This window comes from Vigna umbellata, chromosome 4 (genome assembly GCF_029865625.1).
Source record: "Vigna umbellata cultivar VRB3 chromosome 4, Vumbellata_1.0, whole genome shotgun sequence".
In the NCBI taxonomy this organism is placed as follows: Eukaryota; Viridiplantae; Streptophyta; class Magnoliopsida; order Fabales; family Fabaceae; genus Vigna; species Vigna umbellata.
Genome location: NC_142168.1, coordinates 13,796,394 through 13,819,892, shown reverse-complemented (window position 1 = coordinate 13,819,892; position 23,499 = coordinate 13,796,394). Strand labels below are relative to the sequence as shown.

General features: G+C 36.9%; 2 protein-coding genes across 2 annotated transcripts; both read right to left on the bottom strand.

Annotated features, from left to right (window-relative positions):
- On the bottom strand, nt 1–5,996 carry NEF1 (no exine formation 1). Its single transcript, XM_047316001.2, has 4 exons — nt 4,594–5,996; nt 2,015–2,586; nt 1,672–1,891; nt 1–1,467 (listed from the first exon to the last, which is right to left on the bottom strand). Exons 1-4 carry the CDS (start codon nt 5,836–5,838, stop codon nt 118–120), a joined length of 3,387 nt encoding a protein of 1,128 aa, XP_047171957.1. The 5' UTR covers nt 5,839–5,996; the 3' UTR covers nt 1–117.
- Nucleotides 5,997–8,111: 2,115 nt separating this feature from the next.
- LOC124840016 (SNARE associated Golgi protein family) lies at nt 8,112–10,848 on the bottom strand. Its single transcript, XM_047315992.2, has 2 exons — nt 10,387–10,848; nt 8,112–8,718 (listed from the first exon to the last, which is right to left on the bottom strand). Exons 1-2 carry the CDS (start codon nt 10,689–10,691, stop codon nt 8,295–8,297), a joined length of 729 nt encoding a protein of 242 aa, XP_047171948.1. The 5' UTR covers nt 10,692–10,848; the 3' UTR covers nt 8,112–8,294.
- Nucleotides 10,849–23,499: the final 12,651 nt, after the last annotated feature.

Here is a 23,499-nt window from a genome sequence, read left to right as displayed (position 1 = left end):
TTAAAAGTAATAACAAAAATGCATTTCACCATATTCCTCATACAAATTTAGGCAAGACAAGCATGTGCATCAATACCTAAATTGACAAACATATCGTACAGAATATATGACGGTTGTTTAGATGTATTTTAGACCAGAGATATACTGTTGCCTAGTAATTAGATACTGAGCCAAGGAATATATAACTCCTAATATACCCAAGATCTTAATCTTGAGTACATCTGTACATGCAATGGGAAGCAAATTAAGAGGCAAAGTTATCCACGGGGGTGAGTCACTTTGCTTCGTATGGCTCCACACGTACCTGTTGAAAAGTATATGACTGGGAAATGTAAGAATGAGAAGGGCCAAATTCTTCACCACGAAAATCCAGTCTGGCCCACCAATTTGAAGACCCCATCCACTATTTCCTTGCCAAACGTCTTCCCATATGCTGTAGAGGCTAGTTAAAACAAAGTAGGCTGATATGACTACAGACACAGGAAAGTATCTATGTTTGTCCCCAAAACCAGCAACAAAATCAGAGTCCTGATTAAGTAGCAGAAGGATAGGGGCCAGGAAAAATATGGCACGGTTTGAGCCACCGGTAAGATTAACATTCAGGACAAGACATATAGCAAAGCACAACACTGTGGCAACATTGCCAACGGCAGGCATCCAGGCCCCATCTGCAGCCATCCTCTTTATTGTAAAGGATGGTGCTGTAGTAGCCCGACGATGCTGCATAAACCTCATTCTTGGCAGGAAACTTGAAGATGCACTTTGACTAGCATGATTTTGTCTGACTCCACCTGAATCAACAGCCTTCTCCCGCAAAATGGAAGCAAGTTTATACTTTATCTCCAAAGCTATAAGCATGAAGATTGCTGCATACAAACCTAGAAGAGATATCCGGGCACCCTCAATTGCTAGCAATGTTGTAAGCTTCTTCTCCTCCTCACCCAGAGTTCCCAGCTCACTTTCTTCTAGAATATTTCTAATTCTCAGTTGGCCCTCCAAAAGATAAGTAACAGGAAAGAGAGCCACAAGTAGAGCAAACACCCAGGGTAAAACTTTTGTGCTTGTAGCAGAGGGCAGATGAGTGAACACAACAAAAACAGAGGCACAAACCATAGTGACAACAATGAGAACATGCAGAACACCAGCCCAGAGAAAGTATTCAGCAGCAATGTAAATACCAAGGGCAATCCCCATAGCAATGGAGTAAAATGTCCGTAATTCAACAATGTACTTGATGGGTATAATGGATGTAACTGATGCCAGAGTCAGCAAAATTGCAATAATAAGAAGCCAAGAAGGCCAGGTAGGCTTGCCAGCTGTATATCCATAAATTGAGATATCATCGGCAGAGTGCCGGGCAGTCTTGATCAGGTCTGACTGGTAAGTCAATGACACAGGAAGAGGGGGCTGCATCAGAATAAAAAGTAGACCAGTTGCGACTACCAGCACTAGACATCTTTTGGCAGACTGCAAAGAAAACAACAGCTTATGATCAATCTTTAGAAGCAGCTTAAAAATAAAGACATGACTATTTACTTTGTCAACACAGATAATGTTTACTTGGTGGTGAATGAATTTACTAGTAAAAGTTAGTAAATTGTAATGGATATCATAAAATCCCACTTCCCAAAATCAACAATGAAAATCACAGGATCAGATAGATACACATACCAAAACATGTGAGAAATGAATAGCAACAATTGGAACACAAGCCAATCCAGTCAACAGTATACTGAATCCCAAAATTAAACCATCAGAAGGAGACCTTCCATTCCACCACTGGAGAGCTTCAAAAATTGTTTCACGGCAGAACCATACAGACAAGGCAACTACAGAGGCATGTGCATAACCTTGCCATGGTTTCATCCTAGAAGTTGTTTTTGATCTCTCCCTACAAAATCCAACAACAGTGAATTACCACAAGTTTGAAAATAAAGTCAGAGGTCAAAAATATGAAGGTTACTTAAGGTAGGATCCCCCACAACTGACAAATTCCAGAGACTGTCAAAGTTACCTGTAAAGAAGCAATGGAGGGGAAACAGCCAACAAGAGAACTGCTGAAACCCATACAACAGACTTTGATGAAATAAACAACATGGCTATCTTTGAAAAATAGAGGCAAGTCAAAATCCAAACTGCTTTTCCTCCAATTCGATTATCCACGGATAACCTTCTCACCAAAGCCAAACCCAATAAAGTTGTCATCACAACCATATAGCTGGGATACATAACCTCATCCTCAAATCCATAATAGTAGATGCTAGAATAATTGAAAAACCGGTTCTCAATGTAGCATAAGAGCAGCGCATGACTTATCAGACCAGCCTCAGATAAAAAAGTCAACTTTGAAGGTAGTAGAGCTAAACCAGGAATAGCCATAGCCAAGACAGAATTTGCTATTATGAGTTTGCAAAAAGATTTAAGGGACATCCCTGCCATCCAAATATTTAAATCCCAGAAGTTGTGCAGAACAAACCATGTCACCATCAAGCTTCCAAGAATAACAAAAGCAAAGTATGACACTAGGCTCTTCTTTTCAAAAAATCGAGCCAAATAAAAGCCCGCAACTGCCGGCAGAGGGAGGAACTGCAAATCAAAGGGTGAAATATGTCAGAAAAAGAAAGAGAAAATGTAAAAGTGCTAATCAAAAAACAATATACATATCAACCCATACAAAGCAATATTATCATCATCCACCAACGAAGTCAGCACTCAAAAAGTTGAATTCTTAAGAAAAATGCAGGCAGTTAACCAAGTTGCTTCGTGAAGCAATATGAATAATAGAATATTAAGCAGTGTTTTCGGCTTTCCACATCTTAGACAGGTGGCTTAGTTAATGAGCAGCTGTGAGAAAGAACACTAGCAAATATAATTAAAATGTTACAAGGATTAATTATTTAATACAAATAAAACTGAATTTTGCATTAAAATTAAGCATACTAGTTTTAATTGTTATCCCAAACTGTATCAATATTATCATTGTTCAGACCTCATATGAACTAGAAATATAGTCAATGTATTCTAAGCTTGGAAAGTCCATTTTTCTCACTTATATTTAAAAGACTAAACTAAGGAGCTTAAACCCAGGTAACTTAGATGTCAAAACAGCTCTTTGCTTAAAGGTTTACATAACCTGATATCCACCATATCTCTGTATGCCAGCACACCCAGAGATCAAAAGATTGACCTTGAATATGTATTGGCATAAATCTGCGTTTCCCATACTAAAACAAAATAATTGCACGACGTAAGCGTACTTACATCAAAAAAATTTACATTGCACTACCATGAAATAGTAATGTCAAATAATACACTGAAATTACTAATAAAACCAATACAACCAACCAAGGCTTGCCTATCATAAATATGTGTGTGTGCAGACTGAATCTCAACTTATGAACAGATTAGGGACAAAATCAACAGTATCAACTTGATCGAACTAGTTGATAAGTAGAAAAGGAGTTTGGATCAGCTCTTTCTGAGGCAACACTGATTGATTTGGTTCTTGATTTATAGAAGTATCTGACCAATCAAGATAGTACCAACCAAAAAAGTAACACAAAAGAGCAGCCAAACCACCACAAATCTTACCATTTTGCCCAAGCTCACCCTCTAACCAAACATGTCACACAGTATATATATATGTATATATATATAACATAAATGATATATCATTAGATGGATTCTACTGTACATCTAATGTTTTCTTCGAAACATTGCAAGAAGCTTAACATTTTGTAACTGTATTTTTAAACCTCTAACCTTGAGTACTACGCAGATATTTTATTCAGCTCGGAATAGATTAAAAAAATGGATCAAATGGAAATATACAGAAGTAATCTAGTTCGCCGTGCAAGAATGCCTTTAAAGGGGAGATGTTGACGAAAACATTTGAAGGTTTAGAATTTAATAGGTCGGAATAATGATTTTTGGTGAAAGGTGACAGTATAGCATATAGACAGATGCGAGTAAGAAATTCACAAGCCATGTGGGGGATCATGGGGTTAGAATTGGGTCTGTTTGGGTGCTTTCTCAGTTTTGTATAATGATGTCTAAAACGTAACTTTATTCAAAGCCATTCTAATTTACTATATATGTTAAACTAGAATAATATACACAGAACGGCCTCATTTACTTATCCTAATTGCCACCAATTATTGTATACGCCAGCAGCACTTTCAGTGGTCAATAGTGAAATAAAAGAAAAAATATAAAAAAATTACTATAGTTTACACAGATTTCTACTCTAAATTTATAATGAAGCTAAAAAACTTTTACAAAAAAGAAAACATGCTGACTTCTGAGACTAACTTGAATCTAATGATCTGTAACTCTTCCCATTCTCGCGTATACATATTAGATCCACGTTTCCACCCAAGTGTGCCAAAAAGCACATGTTAAGGAAAAATTGTTTCAGCACAATACACAATGAATTTGTTACAATGGCAGGCAGGCACCAAAGGGATTTGACCAACAATTTAATCAAACTTGTCATTGTAACACTAGCTCACTCCTACTCCAAGTAGCTTCACAACAATGCAAAAATCTAAAGGCTAAACGATGAATAAAATTAACAATTCTAAATCTGCTTACCAGCAAGGGAAACCCCACAACAACTGCTCCAGCAGCACTGACCACAATAGCAGAAGTAGTGAAGGCAACAGAGCTGAGGGCATCGGAAACCAAACCCATGGCATAAGAACCGGCAGCAGCAGACCCTCCAAGCATGGTAATAGTCACAAGAACATAGTTCAGCGGCGGAGGCACCTGAATGTACCTCCCAAAGGCATGGAAAACCACCCTGACCTCCAATGCAACGACGACAAAAACCAAAGCAACAGCGCCATTGACTATACGAATGCTATGGAGCTGGTTGGGGTTGCTGGTGACCCACCACAGCGCCCCTCTGGTGGAAGCATAGAGCTGAAAGAGAAAGGGAAGAAAGAAGAGAAGGATGAGGTCGCAGAAGGAAGCAGCGGAAGAAAGAAGGATATTGTAATGGGAGGCAATGTGAAACAGGAGAGGAATGAAGAGAAGGTTCAGAGTGTGGATGCAACTCTCCAGGGGTCCGAGGATGAAGCTGTCACGGGGAGCCTCACCGCCGTGATACCTGGCCTCGTGTTTGGTCTTGAAGGAGGAGACGCGAGGGACGGAGAAGAGCCAGTAGAAGCAGCAGTTGAAGGCGGCGAGGTAGTAGGCGGCGTTGTTGATTCCGACGGCAGCGATGGCGGCCCAGGCGAAGAGGGAGGAGGCGGAGACGGGGAGGCAAGCGAAGAGCAGGCGCTCGAGGGCAACGGCGATGGAAGGGTTTTCGAGGAGGAGCCACTTGAACTGGAGAGAGGACCAGACGCCGAGGAGAAAGGTGGTGTGGGCGCAGAGGAAGGAGGCGATGGCAGCAACGGCGACGGAGGAGTTGAAGGCGGCAAGGAGGGAGGAGGAGGCCGAGAGGAAGAAGGCGAGTTGGGCGAAGATAAGGGAGAACCACACGGCAAAGAAGGCGGCGGGCTTGAGGCTGAGGGCGTCGAGGATGTAGGAGATCATTAAGCCAACGACGAGGGTGGCGACGACGGGGGTGCCACCGAGGTCGAGAAGGAATAAGGCGGATGGGATTAGGGCGATGGCGATCCGGTAGTTGTGGGCGAATGATGAGGGGGTTTTGAGGGATCTGGAGGAGGCGGAGGAGGCGGAGGAAGCGGAGGTGGAGGAGACGCCATTGCCATGGAGGTGACGCGACGGCGAAGGGTGGGAGTCGTTAGGGTTTGGGGAGGAGGAGAAGGAGGGGGCGCTGTTGGATGAGGTCAAGGTTATGTGTGGGCGAAATGCGCGAGGTTGCAGCATTTTACTATTTCTTCTTCACTTTGCTCCTCTCACCAAAACTCGATCGGTGAAGAAGCTAATTGCTCACTTCATTCATTCATTCATACATTCATCTGCACCAGAACTAGCTACAGTATACTCCTTCTCAACTCTATTTTTTCTTTGGTCAAACTAGTTGCTTCTCTTCTCTTCTCTGTCTCTGCATTTCGTGGGCCTTCCTTTTCTCAAACAATTCGTCCTTTAGTGGGCTCACACTGGACTATTTCTTTTTCGCACTTTCCCATCTTATTCTCACTCACCCTTTATTTCATCAAAATATTCTCACAATTTCTTTTCACACCCCCATCTTTTCTTCCTTTCGTCTCCTCGGTATAATGCAATTACCAAATCATATACTTTTGGTAAATTTATTACACTCTGAAAAAAAATGTATTATGAAACGATAATTCCAAAATACGGTTTGGAGTGCATAATTCAAAGTTAATTTTTAAGTACATTTGCCTAACCCAATAATAAGATTTATTATCATGAAATAAATGTTTCAAAATAGTTTGCAATTTATTCTAAAATTTTATTTTCTGAAAATATAAGAGTTATAACTTCTCAAAATACTTTTTTTTCTAGAAGGTCTCCGCAATATTTAATTGGAAAACTTTTTAATACGTTCTGGATAACATTTTTCAGAATATAAAAATTTTAAAAGTTCATTATTATCATTCACCTTTAATGGGAAGGTGTAGGAAACAATTGTGGAGGTGCCAAAAGAACGGGCTGAGTATTCTCCAAATATCAGTTCATTTTTTTAGATCAGTCCTAAAGTAGAGGCTATTACTTCCTGCACCATATCCTTACACCCTACATTCCGGAATTCATTTTCCGGAACACATTAAAACAAACCCGAAACTTTTTCTGTTAGACAATCACCCCACTTCTATTACGGAAATAGTTTTTATGAGACTTTTGATGGGGTGCACAAAAAAATTTGATAGGGTGCAGGAAGTCCTTTCCTAAAGTAGAAACCTATGGTGTGGCTTGTATGAATTTGGGCTCAAAGAAACAGCGTCTGGCCTTCCTTGGAAGACTTGTGTTTTGTGTGTCATTTCCCAGCTGCTTCTTTTTTCTTGCATTCTACAATAATTGAGAGTTTTAGTTACAACCTTAATTTTCCCAATAATGAGTAATTTAGCTTCTATTAAATGAAATAGGGAAGCTACAATATGGCTTCAATAGTTAAAAAAAAAATTGATTGGCACGGTAGATGTGCATAAATATCCTCATTATTTTTGTGTGAAATCCAAAAGTTACAGAGAAGTAACTTGTAGAGATGAGTTCAATTTGTGTCAGACAGTGGAACCAGACACGAAACAAGTTGTGAAAGAAAGCGCGATGTGTCTTTCGTCCGAAGAGGTCTGTTTTGTGCGTGGGTACACTTGCTTGTCTCTTCGATCTTGCATCTGTAATTCACAGACAGAGAGAGTGACTTACGTTAGGAACAACTTGAGTAGGTATTTTGTTTTGTTTGTGCGAACGTAAAACCTAATTACATTACAGCTTCAAGAGGAGTTTTCCTAGGAGGATGAGATCCGGTCCTTTTCTGTTGTCGGCATCGTATAATTTTGAAAATTTGATGCCTGCACTTTCACATATGAAGCTTGATTAAGTCCCATGATAATGACCGATGGGACGGGTGGTTCCCCTTAAATGCCAGTGCAGCCACCTGTTACGCGCATTTACGCTGTGCAACAGCACCTTTGCAGGAATCATTATCGCCCTCATTAATATCTAAGATTATTTTCTTGCCTCCTGCTGCTGCCGCTGCTGGCGTACAATTCACTCCATCTCTTATTATTTTAAATACTGCTGTTCAGTGTTTATACCATTTCAAATGAATAAATACCATTCGGTCCATTGTATCCTTGATAACTTCTTAACAACTCAATACCTCTTAATAATTGCAGACAGATGCATCAGTCTTTTTTTTGTAGTAATTCTCTAGGCTGGCCTCAAATGAAGCTACCCGTGTTTGTGACACTTTTTGATAGAATTCAAACATTTTATAATGCTCAACGCGTACAGATAACATCATATCATAACATATTCTTCCCATTCATTCACTCACAAAGGTACGTAATTGTACCACTGGATCGTTACTCTGAGTTTTTAGTACGGAAAAAGTTCACATAGGACCACCAATCACCCACACTTACTACCTAATACCCCAGCTCACTTCGTGAACGATTCTGCTAAGAATTATTGTATCTAGAGAAAGGATTTAAATAAAATTAAACAAAATCTCTCCAACCAAAGTCTGCATAACTGAACTGTGAAATGCAACTACCACAACATACTAAACGATGATCAAGTCACAACAAATACATTTATAGGGTGTGTGTATAATGTTAATAATACTAAATAAATGATGATCCTTGACCTTTTCTAAGGCACTCCGACTCTTATTAATCAGATAAGGTAGGTCACTAATCATCGGTGTTTTTTTTGCTGGGCGGGTTTTCAGCTACTGAAACTTGGGATGAATACTTTTTAATTCTCAGAGAAATAAGTACACTAGACAAAATACCAACTGCAGGAAAAAAGTAGGACCAAATTTGAGATTTCTTTGAGCCAGAGGCCGTAGCAACAGCAGCACCGGCAAGGCTTCCTATAGATGTATTCTGCAAGATCATGGGAAGACATCCAATTGAGGTAGGAAGAAGAAAATCCAAAAGAAACCGAACTTCAGTAGCCGCTAAGGTATAGTTAATAACGTAAGAGGGCACGGGTGAGAAGCGAGCAAGAAGAACAAATTTCCAACCATCTCGCTCAACTCCTCTAGAGATCATGTGAAAATATCTGTTTCTTTTGGCCCAGTCCATTGCTGAGCTTGAACTCCTGAATACCAACCTGAAAGAACCCAAATTTCAGCACAGCAAACAGAGAGAAACACCCTAGAAATTACATGCATGCTTAAGTTAGCATATGCAATTAAATCGACAATACGTCATTAGCACGTGTATATCTTTGTTACTAACTAGACTAGTTAAACTATAATAGTATTCAAGTAAAAGCCTAGCCCAATAAACCTATGAATAAGCGTTTAGTGCTGACTTGTATATACACTTGCAGCTCTTCTTGGCAGTCGGTGGTAAAGTCAAATGTGAAAAAACTAAAATGGAAATGATTTTCTTGAATTTCTATTCTGATAAAGCAATAAAGAAAATCTCAACACGTTTTGTGCCCAGCTTGAATTAGAAGTCTATTATTCTTCCCAGTCCCAAGGACGTAAATTAGGTCCACCTACTTGAGCCTGAGGCGAAGATACAAGTTACGTAAACATAGACTCACGGTTTCAACAAAATTCACAAATGTTTTGGTACAATGCCAGCACCGCGTTTGAACATAAAACCTCTACAAACCAACCAAGGACACCGACCCAATCCAAATTCTGTCTTCTAAAACCTGGTTACCACATACTAGTTACTACTTGCTTAACATGAGTTAACAAGTTAGCAAATGTTTATAATTACGAAAGCCATCGACATAGTACCCTAATATTTCCACAGATTAAAATTGGTTAAAAACTACAAAATAATCAGTGATGTTCATTAAATATGAAGGGCGACCCATACAATTTTATTATTTTGGATAGATTTCAGATTATAGTAGCATGAAGTGTATTAAAAGGGTTGTGTTCCAAAGTGTGTCATTGCTTTTCTTATTATTTTTGACTCATCTATAGAAGGGTAAAAGTTTATTAAAATGCAAAGCGAAAAATAATCAGAAAAGACTAAAGAGGAGAATATAACCTCTTCAAAGAAAACAAAAAGATAAAACAAACACAAGTCAGCACAAAAGGAGTTCCAATTTGCTTACAATATTTGCCCAAAAGATTCCCACAATAAAAGGCATAAAGCTTAACATAAACAGAAAAACACCAAATAGACAACGATACTAAAGTTCGTGGCACTCCTTTTCCATAGACAAAAGGAAATCCAAATTCCAATTAAGTTCATTAGAGCCATCTAATGAACAAGATTGAAGAGGACCGAGGTGTTAAAAAACAGTCCACAACCACGGTTTCAACTACAATATCTAGATCTTTTTATGTCTGAAACCACAATTATGGCCACGTTTATCCTTAGTTTCCCACAAAACCCAACAAACTCGCAGTCACACTTTAAAATCATAATGAGGACTACCAGCAGAGGATAATTCATTGTTCCCTCTGCTCACTGGACTAATCAAGTAAGACGTGATGTCCAAATTGTTCGGATCAATAAGATTGTTCCATAAATTGAAAATTGCGGTAACTGACTAAAAACCTAAAGATGAGCTACTCAGTCTTAAATGCAGCCAGAAAATAACAGAAATTCGGAGAATTGCTTTGATCAGCAACAGCTAGTGATCCTACGCCAAAATCAACTATCCATTAATCGTTCCTTTATAACGAATTGACAATTATCAAGCTAAAACCCCATTGAAAGCAAAGTCAACGACTACAGTAGTCCTAATTGCACGTCCCAAATAATTATCCTAAAAAATGAGCAGGGAGATGAGAAAAGAGGTATAAACCTGCCGATGGAGAAGGAGAGTGAGGCGGCGAGGATTTTGGCGGAGAAGACGCATAAGACGGAAGGGAAAAAGCCGAAGAGAAGAGGAGCGGCGGTTTCGAAGAAGATTGCAGAGGGCAAACAGAGGGCGATGGAGATCGTGTGGACCGACACGTAAAGAGGGATTGCCCAAATCCCTAATTTCTCCGACCATTCTCTCACCAACCTGAAAGACTCCTCCCTGTCCCATCCACCGCCTTGCCAACCTCTCCACACCGCCACTGCCACCGCCAACAACGCCACTTTCCACCACCACCCCCGCCCCATCGTTGCCGCGATTTGGATTCTGAATCAACCGACCCACACGCCGCCACTAGAGTTAAACTATTAGATGGTTACTATTATTTAATACTGTTAAATATAATAGATACGAAGATGTCAGATTTGTCTATTCTTTTTTTAAAATGCTTGTGTTTTCTCCACTGTAATTTTCAAAACCTATCGCTATAATATTATTATAATATTTTGTATTAATTTAATTCCTTTAAATTATATGAAAAAACATAATATATAGTAATATAGTAAGAAAACTATAATGTACTACAAGTATAAGTTTAGTGTAAATTCAAAACGTAATATAATAATGAATAACATATCACACTCATTCAAAGTTACAATTTTATTTTGTAATCATGTCATAATAATATATTGAGACATGCATCATGTAGATATTTGCATTAATAAGAGAAAAAATAAATAAGTATAAGAATAGAGTAATTTACAACAACTTCATCGTACACATACAAGGTTGTAGTATATTTGATGCTAGGTTATGTTTTTGCAACTTTTGGATTACGTTGTTGGAATGTAGACATACAAATAGTACCATTTAAACAAGAAACGTGACTTAGAATTAATATTGTGTTTGTAATGACGATTAGATACTGGTACCATATAAAAGGTTAGTTTTTTCTCCAAAAACATAATATATATAATATCTTCTACAGCTCAAATCCTAGCAATTTTCGGATTTTCTTATATCATGTTAACCTTTATTTGGTGTTGTACCTACTGCAAAAACTTCACACTTGTTATTTTCTTCATCGTCTTTACTAATCACCTACCAAAAAAACCACACCTTTAATATATATATATATATATATATATATATATATATATATATATATATATATATATATATATATATATATATATATATATACCTACACCCAAGATTTATCAAACACTCAAAGTAAAAAATAACTATATATGATTTAGATGTATTTTAAAAAATATACATAATAAAGACAATACATATCAAACTATTAAAAAAATGATGGGGTTTTTCTTTTGAAAAAATGTTCAAAAATAAGGAAAAAATTGTATTTATTTTATCGATAGTTGTATTTTTTATGTCTTTATTTTTAGTATAAAAACGTATTTATTCTACCAATAGTTGTATTTTTTATGTCTTTACATTTAGTATGTGTAATATACGGTGTGTCGGTCGGTACACGATAAAATGAACTGTCAACTGATGGGATATGACCGATAGGGACAGACAATCGTTAAAGGTAGTTAAGAGATAATTAATTGTGTAACGGTCATTAATAGATGATCAATGGATACATTCACGGTTATTAGTGGTTAAATAATATATTTGATTATTATAAACTCTATAAATGTAAGTTTGATGTCAAGATAAAAACGATTTTTGACATAGTTCAATTCATAAGACCTTCTTGAAAAACATATTTCACTTGAGCGTTGGAGTGTCTTACAGATCAAACACCGATGTTACCCGCGAAGAAGCGTGCGCAATCCTAATAAGAAGTAAGTTAGATAGGACGACTGTCCCTCAATCCCACATCACCGAAAAAGTATTATATATATATATATATATATATATATATATATATATATGTGTGTGTGAGAGAGAGAGAGAGAAAAAAAAGTGTGAACAACATGATAAGTAACAAGTTAGGATTAAACGACCGTCTCTAAAATAAATATATATATATTAATTAATGTGTACATGCATATAAATATTGATTTAATACAACTGATGAAAAATAAATAATGATATTTTAAAAGTTTAAAAATAATTCATAAATAATAAGTGTTTTAGAAACTTATGAACTAAAAAAAAGTAAGTAAAAAATATTAAAAACTTAAATTTATTGTTTGAATAATTAACTATCTCAGTTTAAACCTAAAAACTCATTAAACAAATTCTCAAATTCAAAAACGTAGAATCTTGTAATCACTCATTTATTTCACCAAATATTTGTATGAGTCAGTTTGGGTGACCAATGATTTTAATCGCTGAATAAAAAAACTTGTAATATTTATGTTAGATAATTTTAATCACTGAATAAAATTCTTCTCCATGATTTTAATCTAAACAACTTCAATAATGGTCAAAATTTTAAATCACAAATATATATTTTCCATAATTTGACTAATTAAACTAATTCTTAAAGTTACCTTAAACATATGATAGATTTAAGATTCAATCACCATAATGAAAATAAATAAAATAAAAACAAATAATTAAGAAGTGAACTATAAAATTGGGAATTTTCTAAAATATAAAGACAACTTTTGAAAACACACAAAAGAAACAAACTCCATATAAACAGTCTTAAATAGGATTAGATTAAGTCAACCATTTTTTCTTGAACACCAAATTAGGTATTTACTTTAAAATTAATAAAGTACATTCATTAAATGTTTTAATGTACTTTGGTTGGAAGGGAGTTTATCATGACTTTTCCGTCCATTAAATAATTCATAGACTAATTGGTTTTGAAACCTTTTAAGTATATATATATATATATATATATAGTAATTATCAAATATAGGTTTCATGATGAATGTACAAAGACGAAGAAAACTCTTTTTATATGCATAAAATTCCTATTGGTAAAAACATATAAATAACCATTTGTTATCAAAATATAAAGTAACATGACAGTGTGAGCACAACAGGAAGAGAAGATATTGTAATTTAAATTATATTGGTTAACTTTTTTACCTACTCTTTTCAGGAAAGTGCAATAAATCATGCACTTAGTGTTATTGCTTATGATAGTGTGCATATTTTTGGAATTTGGTTAATACCATTTGATGCAAAGCAAGAGAATCTAGGATTAATTCAATTATGGATGCTTAAAAGGTGATTAAAATAAATACATGAATACAAAGTACATGTATGTGACGAATGAGTGGAGGAGTTACAGGTTAATACTGGTTTAAGTCACAAACTAATGCACATGCTAATGTTGGAGATGTGCTTTTCTGATGAAACTACTATTTTAATTATGCTTTAGGGTTTAAAAAACGAAGTTGAAGCAGTTTAAAAATAAAGAACAGCAGCTGTAACAACTACCTTAAGGATCATTGGTTTAGGTTAATTTGTCTGGTTTGATGCATAGTGCACTAACCACACGATGAGAAAAAATTAATGGTTATAATTGTATAATTAATTAATTGAAAATTTGGATTTGCATGTATGATGGTTATGTTGCATTGTTCATGCCATTTCGACCAAGTTACGTATACAAAATGGACGGTGCAGTGTCGTGATCATACATTATCTGAAACATACGAAATCATCTTATCTTGTGCACTGTGGTTGTGGTTTGGCCCTTCATTTTCCACCCTTTATGTCAGTCCAATGGCCAATGAATACCCCCTTATGAGTTAGCTCTTTACAACTTATCATTTGTGGAAAATTATTGCTGTTATGTTTTATTAAATTGTAAGGTCTAATTAATTAAACTAATTTACATGATTATTTGTCTTCACATATTAAAAATATAATATTTTATGATTAATGTAAAATATTATTATGAGTTATATGAATGTCTTTTAGTATTTTAATTAAAAATATGTTTGTAGCACTTATGCACGAAAGAGTTTTAGTTCTGATTATTTTGAATATCTTGTTTCGATTATAAAATCAAAATATATCTAAATGAGATAAAAAAGAATGATATTTTAGCTTTGGTCATAAATCGAGATATAAAAATCTTTATTATACTTAAGTTATTTTCTTAATTATGATACCCTTAAAATTAAATAATATTTTAAAATATACTAAACTTCGGTTATTATCATAAATAAAACTTAATATTATTAAAATTAAATAATATTTTTAATCATAATGGGTATTATGCTTCAATTACTACAACAATTGAAACTTAATACCTTTTTATGCTTCAGTTTTGAATATAATTGAAGCATGATGTAGACATCCTTTTTAAATAATTTCTTACTTTTATTTCTTCCTTCATATTAAAGAGAAGTTCAAAAATTAACCCAAGGTTTTAAACTTTAGTTATTAATAAAACTAAAGCATAACATTTATAGGATTTAGTTTTATTAAAATTCAAAGCCTAAACATCACTTTAGCAACAATCTTATAAATTTTCTTCAACATTTAAGCTTTGATTCTATAACAATTGAAGCATATAGGCTTTATAGCCTAAAAAACTAAATCCTTTGTCTATTCATTAAGTTAAAATAATTTAAAAAGTAATAATATTTTTAAAAAATTTTCGCAAACTTGTGAATCTCATGTTGTTAATCGATCAAAGCATAACATTTAATAAATTTCGATTAAGTTGACAACCAAAACTTATAAAACGTCTTTATAACTTTCATTTGTTGAAAAAGTAAATATATAACAGAGATTTAAAACTCAAAATTGCTCTAGTGTAACGAGATGGTCTTGTCCAAAGTATGAAAATATTCAAAACTTTAGATATTAATTTAGGAAAAAACTCAATTAAATTATCTTTCTATATTTCCAAATATAATATAATATAATATAGTCTAAATTTAAAAAAATATTTTTTAAGATTATGAAACGAAACCATAGTTCACATGTTATTAGAGAACAACCGTTTTTCAATACCGCGTGGAGATCTATCATTGGAACTAGTGGTACAGCTTGATGAAAACAATTTGTTAATAGGAATTTTATGTCAAATTTTTTCTTTCTTAATATTTAACTAAAATAAAATAAATATGTTTCGAATATTGCAATTGTACTAATTTTAATTTTTATTTACAATTTTCAAATGTTTTGCTTGTAGTTTTTCTAATTACTCTTTTGTTAAAAAAAAAAAACTATTTTCTAATTGTACTTTTCAAATGTTGTAAGTTAGATTAATATTTGACCCAAATGAAGAGAAATATTTGTCTTAAAAGCAAAACAAACCGTTTAGATTTTTTATAAGATATAAATTATTGTTTTTGCAATATAATCTTAAATGGATAAGAAATGAAAACCTTATAGATGTTATAATGGTTTATTTTTTTATTTCATTAAAAATAATATAAGTTATTTTTTATTTTATTATAAAATATTTATTTAATGCCTAATTTAATCTAAATTATTTCTAAATTTATGATATGAAAAGTCATTTTTCCCGTAATAGACTATATTGATGATAATTTATTTATTGTATATGTTAAACATAATGTTCTGTATATGTTATTGTATACTATTGTATATGATAAACATAATGTTGTGCATTATATATAAATATATAAATACCTATCTGTGGTCTAATGCAATTATGTATATTAATGTCTAATGCAATTGTGCATGTTGGTATTTACTGTGTGATTGTGTGTGTTGATATCTATTGTGATTCTCATACACATATGTGGTAAGAGATACCTAAGTTTAATATAATGTGTACATTAAATACTCATACAAAAAATATATAAGGAATTTCGTTGTTAAAGATAATAATATAATTATAAATAATCTTTTAATATGTTTATGATGGATCAAATGCTAGTTTATGGTTATATATATTTACAAATTTAAGTAATATTGGATAAGTCAACCAGCCTATTATTGTATAAGATATTTATAAAAGTAAGAATATAGTGTATGGCTAATAAAATTCTTTATGTTCTCTTATTATTTTTATAAATAAATATATTATTTTATATAGTTTGTTTTTGTTACATAAAAATAGGATAATTAAATATTATATATATATATATATATATATATATATATATATATATTCTGTAATCCTCAAGTTGTCCTGTACTGAGAAGTTTAATTATATAAAATAAAACATTTAAAATATAAATAGTTACGGTTTTTAACTACATTAATTTCTCTTCATACTATTTTATTAGTTTACTTTATGTTTTTCTTTTTCTCCTCACTGTGTTTTTATCTATCTATTTATTTTAAGTTGATATAAATTTATATTATGATTTAAGAATATTATAAGCAATGAAATAGATCATTTATATATAAATATTTTTCATATTTTCATAAATTATTTTTTATTTTTTTATTTTTAAAATATACTTAAGGGTCAAATAGTATTTCATTAATATATATATATACATACATGCGTGTGTGTATATGTATGTACGCGATAGATAATTTGTGTAAAATAATAAATGGATTCACTATTATGGAAAGCCGTTTTTTAAGGATATAAGAATATAAAACATGTGGTAGAAAAAATAGTTTATTAAAAAAATATGTTACGGGATTAATTTTAACATGTATCACAATGTTTAATGTAAATAAAATATAATTTATACATGATATTATCTTAAACTATATTAAAAAAAAGTAAGCATAAAATTCATGTATTATGATTGCAAAACAAATAAACACAAATAATGTTTATTTTTTAATCTGAGAAGAATGGTGATTAAATCCTTCAGTATTACGACAAAAATGTTAGAATTTTGAAAAAATTATGATAAATTACACTAATCTGTCTCTATAGGGACGTGTATTATACGAGAATATGCTTAGTTTGTCTCCATATCAATTTAATTTATTTAAAAATGAGAAAATATACAATTTTATAACAAGTAATTTCTCTACCACAAAATACTAAGTTCAGTTGTTTTAATTTGTGTTAATGGACTATGTTTCGACTGGATCGGTGGGGACCCTGTAAAAACACACAAACTTACTGTCGAAGACGAACGGGCGCGCGGCGAAGATACATGGACCGGGCGGACACTGCTGAATCCTACGAACCGGAGCTAGCTGCACTGACGGGCGGCACCAAGATGGACGATCGCTGTTCCACGCTCCAAACCGGGCGGACGTCCTCCAATCCAGACGCTCTCTCTTTGCTCCGAGCCGGGCGGACGTCCTCCAATCCGGACGCTCGCTCTCTACTCCAAGCCGGGCGGACGTCCTCCAATCCGGACGCTCGCTCCACGCTACAAACCGGGCGGACGTCCTCCTCTCCTGGCGGCTGTTCTTTCGTTCTCTGCTCCAAGCTGGACGGGCATCCTTCCGTACCTAGCGCTGCTCCACACTCCCAGTTGGGGAGGGGCCGGCTACCTGCTAAAGGCACTCCGACGCTCAAGTCAGTAATATGACAGAGTGATTATGATGCATGTATGCATCGTTATTCAAGTTGGTCAGAGTTCATACCTGAGACCTTTATTTATAGTGAGTTGTAATGGGCTTTTACCTTTTGGGGGCCTGGGGACGGCCCAATAATACCTTAATCTTCGTTAAGGACTTTAATGTGTCATTAGCATTTAACCGTGTAATCAGCAACGTGCGTCGGTTGGGAATGATGGTCGGTCAGGGATGTTACCCTAGGTGGGCGTCCAGCTCTCGGGCGAACGTCCAATCCTTGGGCGGATGTCCAGCTCTTGGGCGGTCGTCCACTCCTTGGGCGGTCGTCCACTCCTTGGGCGGACGTCCAGCTCTTGGGCGGTCGTCCACTCTTTGGGCGGACGTCCAGCTCTTGGGCGGTCGTCCACTCCTTGGGCGGACGTCCAGCTCTTGGGCGGACGTACAATCCTTGGGCGGGCGTCCGGCTCGTGAATACGTCCGGATTATTGGGCGGACACGCCAACTTAGGCGGACGTCCACTTCTCGGGCGGACGTCCAGCTCTTGGGCGGACGTACAATCCTTGGGCGGACGTTCTACTTTGGGTAGACGTCCTCTATCGGAACATATGGCGCCGTCTATGTGGGCGTCCTTCCGTACGGCATCCGGCACCTCTGGTACATAAGCCCCCCAAGTCCTAGTGCACGTAGTGTGCGTAGGATTATGAATAATCATCTAAAACAAGAGAAGATTTGACGCCATGGTCATACATATTTCCCAGACGTTTCGTCCCTCGGCATTTTCCTGAAGAACACTTTTTGTGAGTGTAGAGAGTGCGGTGCTATCTTGTGGTGATAAAATTCCCTGTGAGTTCTTCAAATTTTCTCTTACAAACAGGGGTTCTACCCGGTTGGCGGATGGGCATTTGGCCATTTAGGTGACGCTCTGCACTCCCTGGTACATACGTTCTGCCTTGGTTGGCTGGACGCTCGCCACATTGGACGGGCGTTCCATCTTGGGCGGACGTCTAAATGGCTGGACGCTCGCCCTGAATTCCATCTTTGGGCGGACGGCCCCTCTTTGGGATGACGTTCTGTCTTGGTTGGCTAGACGCTCGCCATCTTGGGCGGACGCTCGTCATTTTGGACGGGCATGCCATCTTGGGCGGACGTCGTTGGACGCTCGCCACATTGGACGGGCGTTCCATCTTGGGCGGTCGTCCACATGGCTGGATGCTCGTCCTATGCCGGGAGGTCCTGTTATTACATAAGCCCCCAAGCCCGAGCATAATTTTATTGTGCGAAGGGATTTTCTAGATGGCCTCCGAATTGCGGGGTCCTCGTGAAGGTCGACTTGGCGTACCCTGGAGGACAAATGGCCGGACGGTTGACTGCTGAATGCTAGTTTTGGCTAAGTTATGGACGGCCAGCTCTTGTTGAATGCCAAATTTGGCTAAGTTACGGACGGCCGGTCATCGCTGAATGCCAGATTCGGCTAAGTTATGGGCGGCCGGTCAATGATGATAAATGCCAGATTCGGCTAAGTTATGGGCGGCCGGTCAATGATGATAAATGCCAGATTCGGCTAAGTTATGGGCGGCCGGTCAATGATGATAAATGCCAGATTTGGCTAAGTTATGGACGGCCGGTCAATTTTGAATGCCAGATTTGGCTAAGTTATGGACGGCCGGCTCTTGTTGAATGCCAGATTTGGCTAAGTTATGGACGGCCGGTCATCGCTGAATGCCAGATTTGGCTAAGTTATGGACGGCCGGTCAATGATGATAACCAGATTTGGCTAAGTTATGGGCGGCCGGCTCTTCGGTCCTTCGCTTCGTTGCCCAACCAAGCTGAGAGTCGTTCTCTTTGGAACGCTCTTTTTCACCAGCTTGGGTTTGGTAGGGCGGACGTCCCTTCGCTTCGTCGCCCAACCAAGCTGAGAGTCGTTCTCTTTGGAACGCTCTTTTTCACCAGCTTGGGTTTGGTAGGGCGGACGGTCCTTCGCTTCGTCGCCCAACCAAGCTGAGAGTCGTTCTCTTTTGAACGCTCTTTTTCACCAGCTTGGGTTTGGTAGGGCGGACGTCCCTTCGCTTCGTCGCCCAACCAAGCTGAGAGTCGTTCTCTTTGGAATGCTCTTTTTCACCAGCTTGGGTTTGGTAGGGCGGACGGTCCTTCGCTTCGTCGCCCAACCAAGCTGAGAGTCGTTCTCTTTGGAACGCTCTTTTTCACCAGCTTGGGTTTGGTAGGGCGGACGGTCCTTCGCTTCGTTGCCCAACCAAGCTGAGAGTCGTTCTCTTTGGAACGCTCTTTATCACCAGCTTGGGTTTGGTAGGGCGGACGTCCCTTCGCTTTGTTGCCCAACCAAGCTGAGAGTCGTTCTCTTTGGAACGCTCTTTTTCACCAGCTTGGAGTTTGGTAGGGCGGACGGTCTTTCCCTTCGTCGCCATTGTTGCCGGTTACCTGCACCATGAAGGGAACATAGCGAATTTCAAGTTTAAAGAAAGATGTGTCCGTACCTTGTAAGGCCGAAAATATGCTATGACCAAATGGCCGAGACTAGGTTGAGGCCGAACGGCCGAGACTATGCTGAGGCCGTACGGTCTTAAATGTTGAGGACGAACGGCCGAGACTATGCTGAGACCGAACGTTCTTAAATGTTGAGGCCGAACGGCCAAGGATAGGTTGAGGCCGAACGGTCAATAATACGCTGGGGCCGAGCGGGCCGATAATATGTTGAGGCCGAGCGGCCAATTGATATTGAGGCCGAGCGGCCAAATAGATGTTGAGGCCGAGCGGCCAATAATATGTTGAGGCCGAGCGGCCAATAATATGTTGAGGCCGAGCGGGTCTGAAAGGCCAATTGGTACAATTTAGAGTACGTACCTTGGCGGCCAAAGGGCCGGACTGCGGATGTCAACTTTAGCTAAGGTTGAGGCCGAACGGCTAAAACTTGAGGTCGGACGGCCGAGAATGGGGGCCGATTGCTCATATCTCGTGGTCACCACTGGGTAACTGAAGTCACACGGCCCCACGGTGGGCGCCAAATGTTTCGACTGGATCGGTGGGGACCCTGTAAAAACACACAAACTTACTATCGAAGACGAACGGGCGGGCGGCGAAGATACATGGACCGGGCGGACACTGCTGAATCCTACGAACCGGAGCTAGCTGCACTGACGGGCGGCACCAAGATGGACGATCGCTGTTCCACGCTCCAAACCGGGCGGACGTCCTCCAATCCAGACGCTCTCTCTTTGCTCCGAGCCGGGCGGACGTCCTCCAATCCGGACGCTCGCTCTCTACTCCAAGCCGGGCGGACGTCCTCCAATCCGGACGCTCGCTCCACGCTACAAACCGGGCGGACGTCCTCCTCTCCTGGCGGCTGTTCTTTCGTTCTCTGCTCCAAGCTGGACGGGCATCCTTCCGTACCTAGCGCTGCTCCACACTCCCAGTTGGGGAGGGGCCGGGTACCTGCTAAAGGCACTCCGACGCTCAAGTCAGTAATATGACAGAGTGATTATGATGCATGTATGCATCGTTATTCAAGTTGGTCAGAGTTCATACCTGAGACCTTTATTTATAGTGAGTTGTAATGGGCTTTTACCTTTTGGGGGCCTGGGGACGGCCCAATAATACCTTAATCTTCGTTAAGGACTTTAATGTGTCATTAGCATTTAACCGTGTAATCAGCAACGTGCGTCGGTTGGGAATGATGGTCGGTCAGGGATGTTACCCTAGGTGGGCGTCCAGCTCTCGGGCGGACGTCCAATCCTTGGGCGGATGTCCAGCTCTTGGGCGGTCGTCCACTCCTTGGGCGGACGTCCAGCTCTTGGGCGGTCGTCCACTCTTTGGGCGGACGTCCAGCTCTTGGGCGGTCGTCCACTCCTTGGGCGGACGTCCAGCTCTTGGGCGGACGTACAATCCTTGGGCGGGCGTCCGGCTCGTGAATACGTCCGGATTATTGGGCGGACACGCCAACTTAGGCGGACGTCCACTTCTCGGACGGACGTCCAGCTCTTGGGCGGACGTACAATCCTTGGGCGGACGTACAATCCTCGGGCGGACGTTCTACTTTGGGTAGACGTCCTCTATCGGAACATATGGCGCCGTCTATGTGGGCGTCCTTCCGTACGGCATCCGACACCTCTGGTACAGACTATTTAATTTATTCAGTATTTTTAAGAAGACGCGAATATACTCTTTTATTCGAATAATGCTTTGTTTTGTTTTTTTCTTCTTCAAATAAGTACAATAATATCCTCTAAGTTTTCGCTAAATTACACTTATACTCCCTCTATTTAAAATAATTATGTTAGTACCTTTTATTCTAACAATTATTCTACTAATTGTTTAAAGATGATTTATTATCATTATTATTATTTTGGTAATATTTTAATATTTTAAAAAGAAGTAAAAAAAAACTCTAATCCCATCATTTGTTAAATTTGTTTATTGGGCAAGGGTTAAAATGCATTCTTCCATTTTCTTTTTGTTAATTAATGATTGAAAAATTCACTTTTGTCTTTTTATATAAAATAACTCAATTTTCATTATTTACAAATTTTTCATTTAAAATCCATTAAGTAATTCTTACATCGCTAAGATTTATAAATTGTTATGGGTAAATATTAAGGAGTTGTTGTGTGAGTATTGATAGAGTTTGTAACAATTTTGGATTGTAATTTGTTGATGCGTGCATTTTCGAGAGTATGCTTTTTAAGATTTATGTGAGATTATATTGTTCGTATGATTTTATTTCTTAGAATTCATTCAGCATTATGAAAAGTAATTATTGTTTTGACAAGTAATGAGATATCATCAATTTATGGAAATAATTTTTTAAATAAAATCATAATAAAAATATTTAGTTTCATGACTAAATAATATATTATAAGACTTTCGTGTTAAAACAATCATTATGAAAATAAAAGCCAGAGTGTCAAAATGTATTATGGTTGTCTGGAATTTAAAGGGTCGTTGCATAAATATCTATATATCTGCCAACCAATATCAGAAAAAATAAAATAAAAAGGCTTTAAAGCCACTTGCATAACAATGACATTCATTGAAATTTCTCAATCACATCACAAATGTGCATAATGTAGTTTACAAAACACTTTCTATTTTATTTTCCCTTCTTATCAATAAAAAGATTAAACAAAATTAATATAGAATAAGAAGCATGAGGAAGTTTGCTATATTTTAAATTTTATTTAAAGGCTAATAAAACAATAAATATAAATACTTCTATAGATCCAAATTTTATTTTAATGAATTTTGTTTAATTGATTTTGTCGTATTACTTATTATTAGATTATTATCGCATCATTAATGAATATCTAATTACACCATTAAAATGTGTATGTCTGTGAAAAAAATTTTTTTAGTAATCTTATAACAATAAATATTTATTATTTATCAGAAGTATTTTATTATTTTCTATTTAACTATCCACAAATATTTAATTTGATGATTAAAATACATATATTTTATCATGAAAAAAATTATTAAAAATACTACATTGAATATAAATTTTACTCTACAAACTAATTTTATAAAAATTAAATTAGATTTAAAATATATATTTTTATTAGACTCACAATAAACTTATCATTTGTTTTATCAGAATATGTTGTTCTGTGTGATCAAAACTCAACTCATTATTCATCGTATTATCATTCTGCATTCAAACACTTATCTAATTTACTGGCCATATTATGAGTGTTTGATTGAAAAATTTAATTAGATAAAAATTATAAAACAAATATTATGTAAGATCTCATT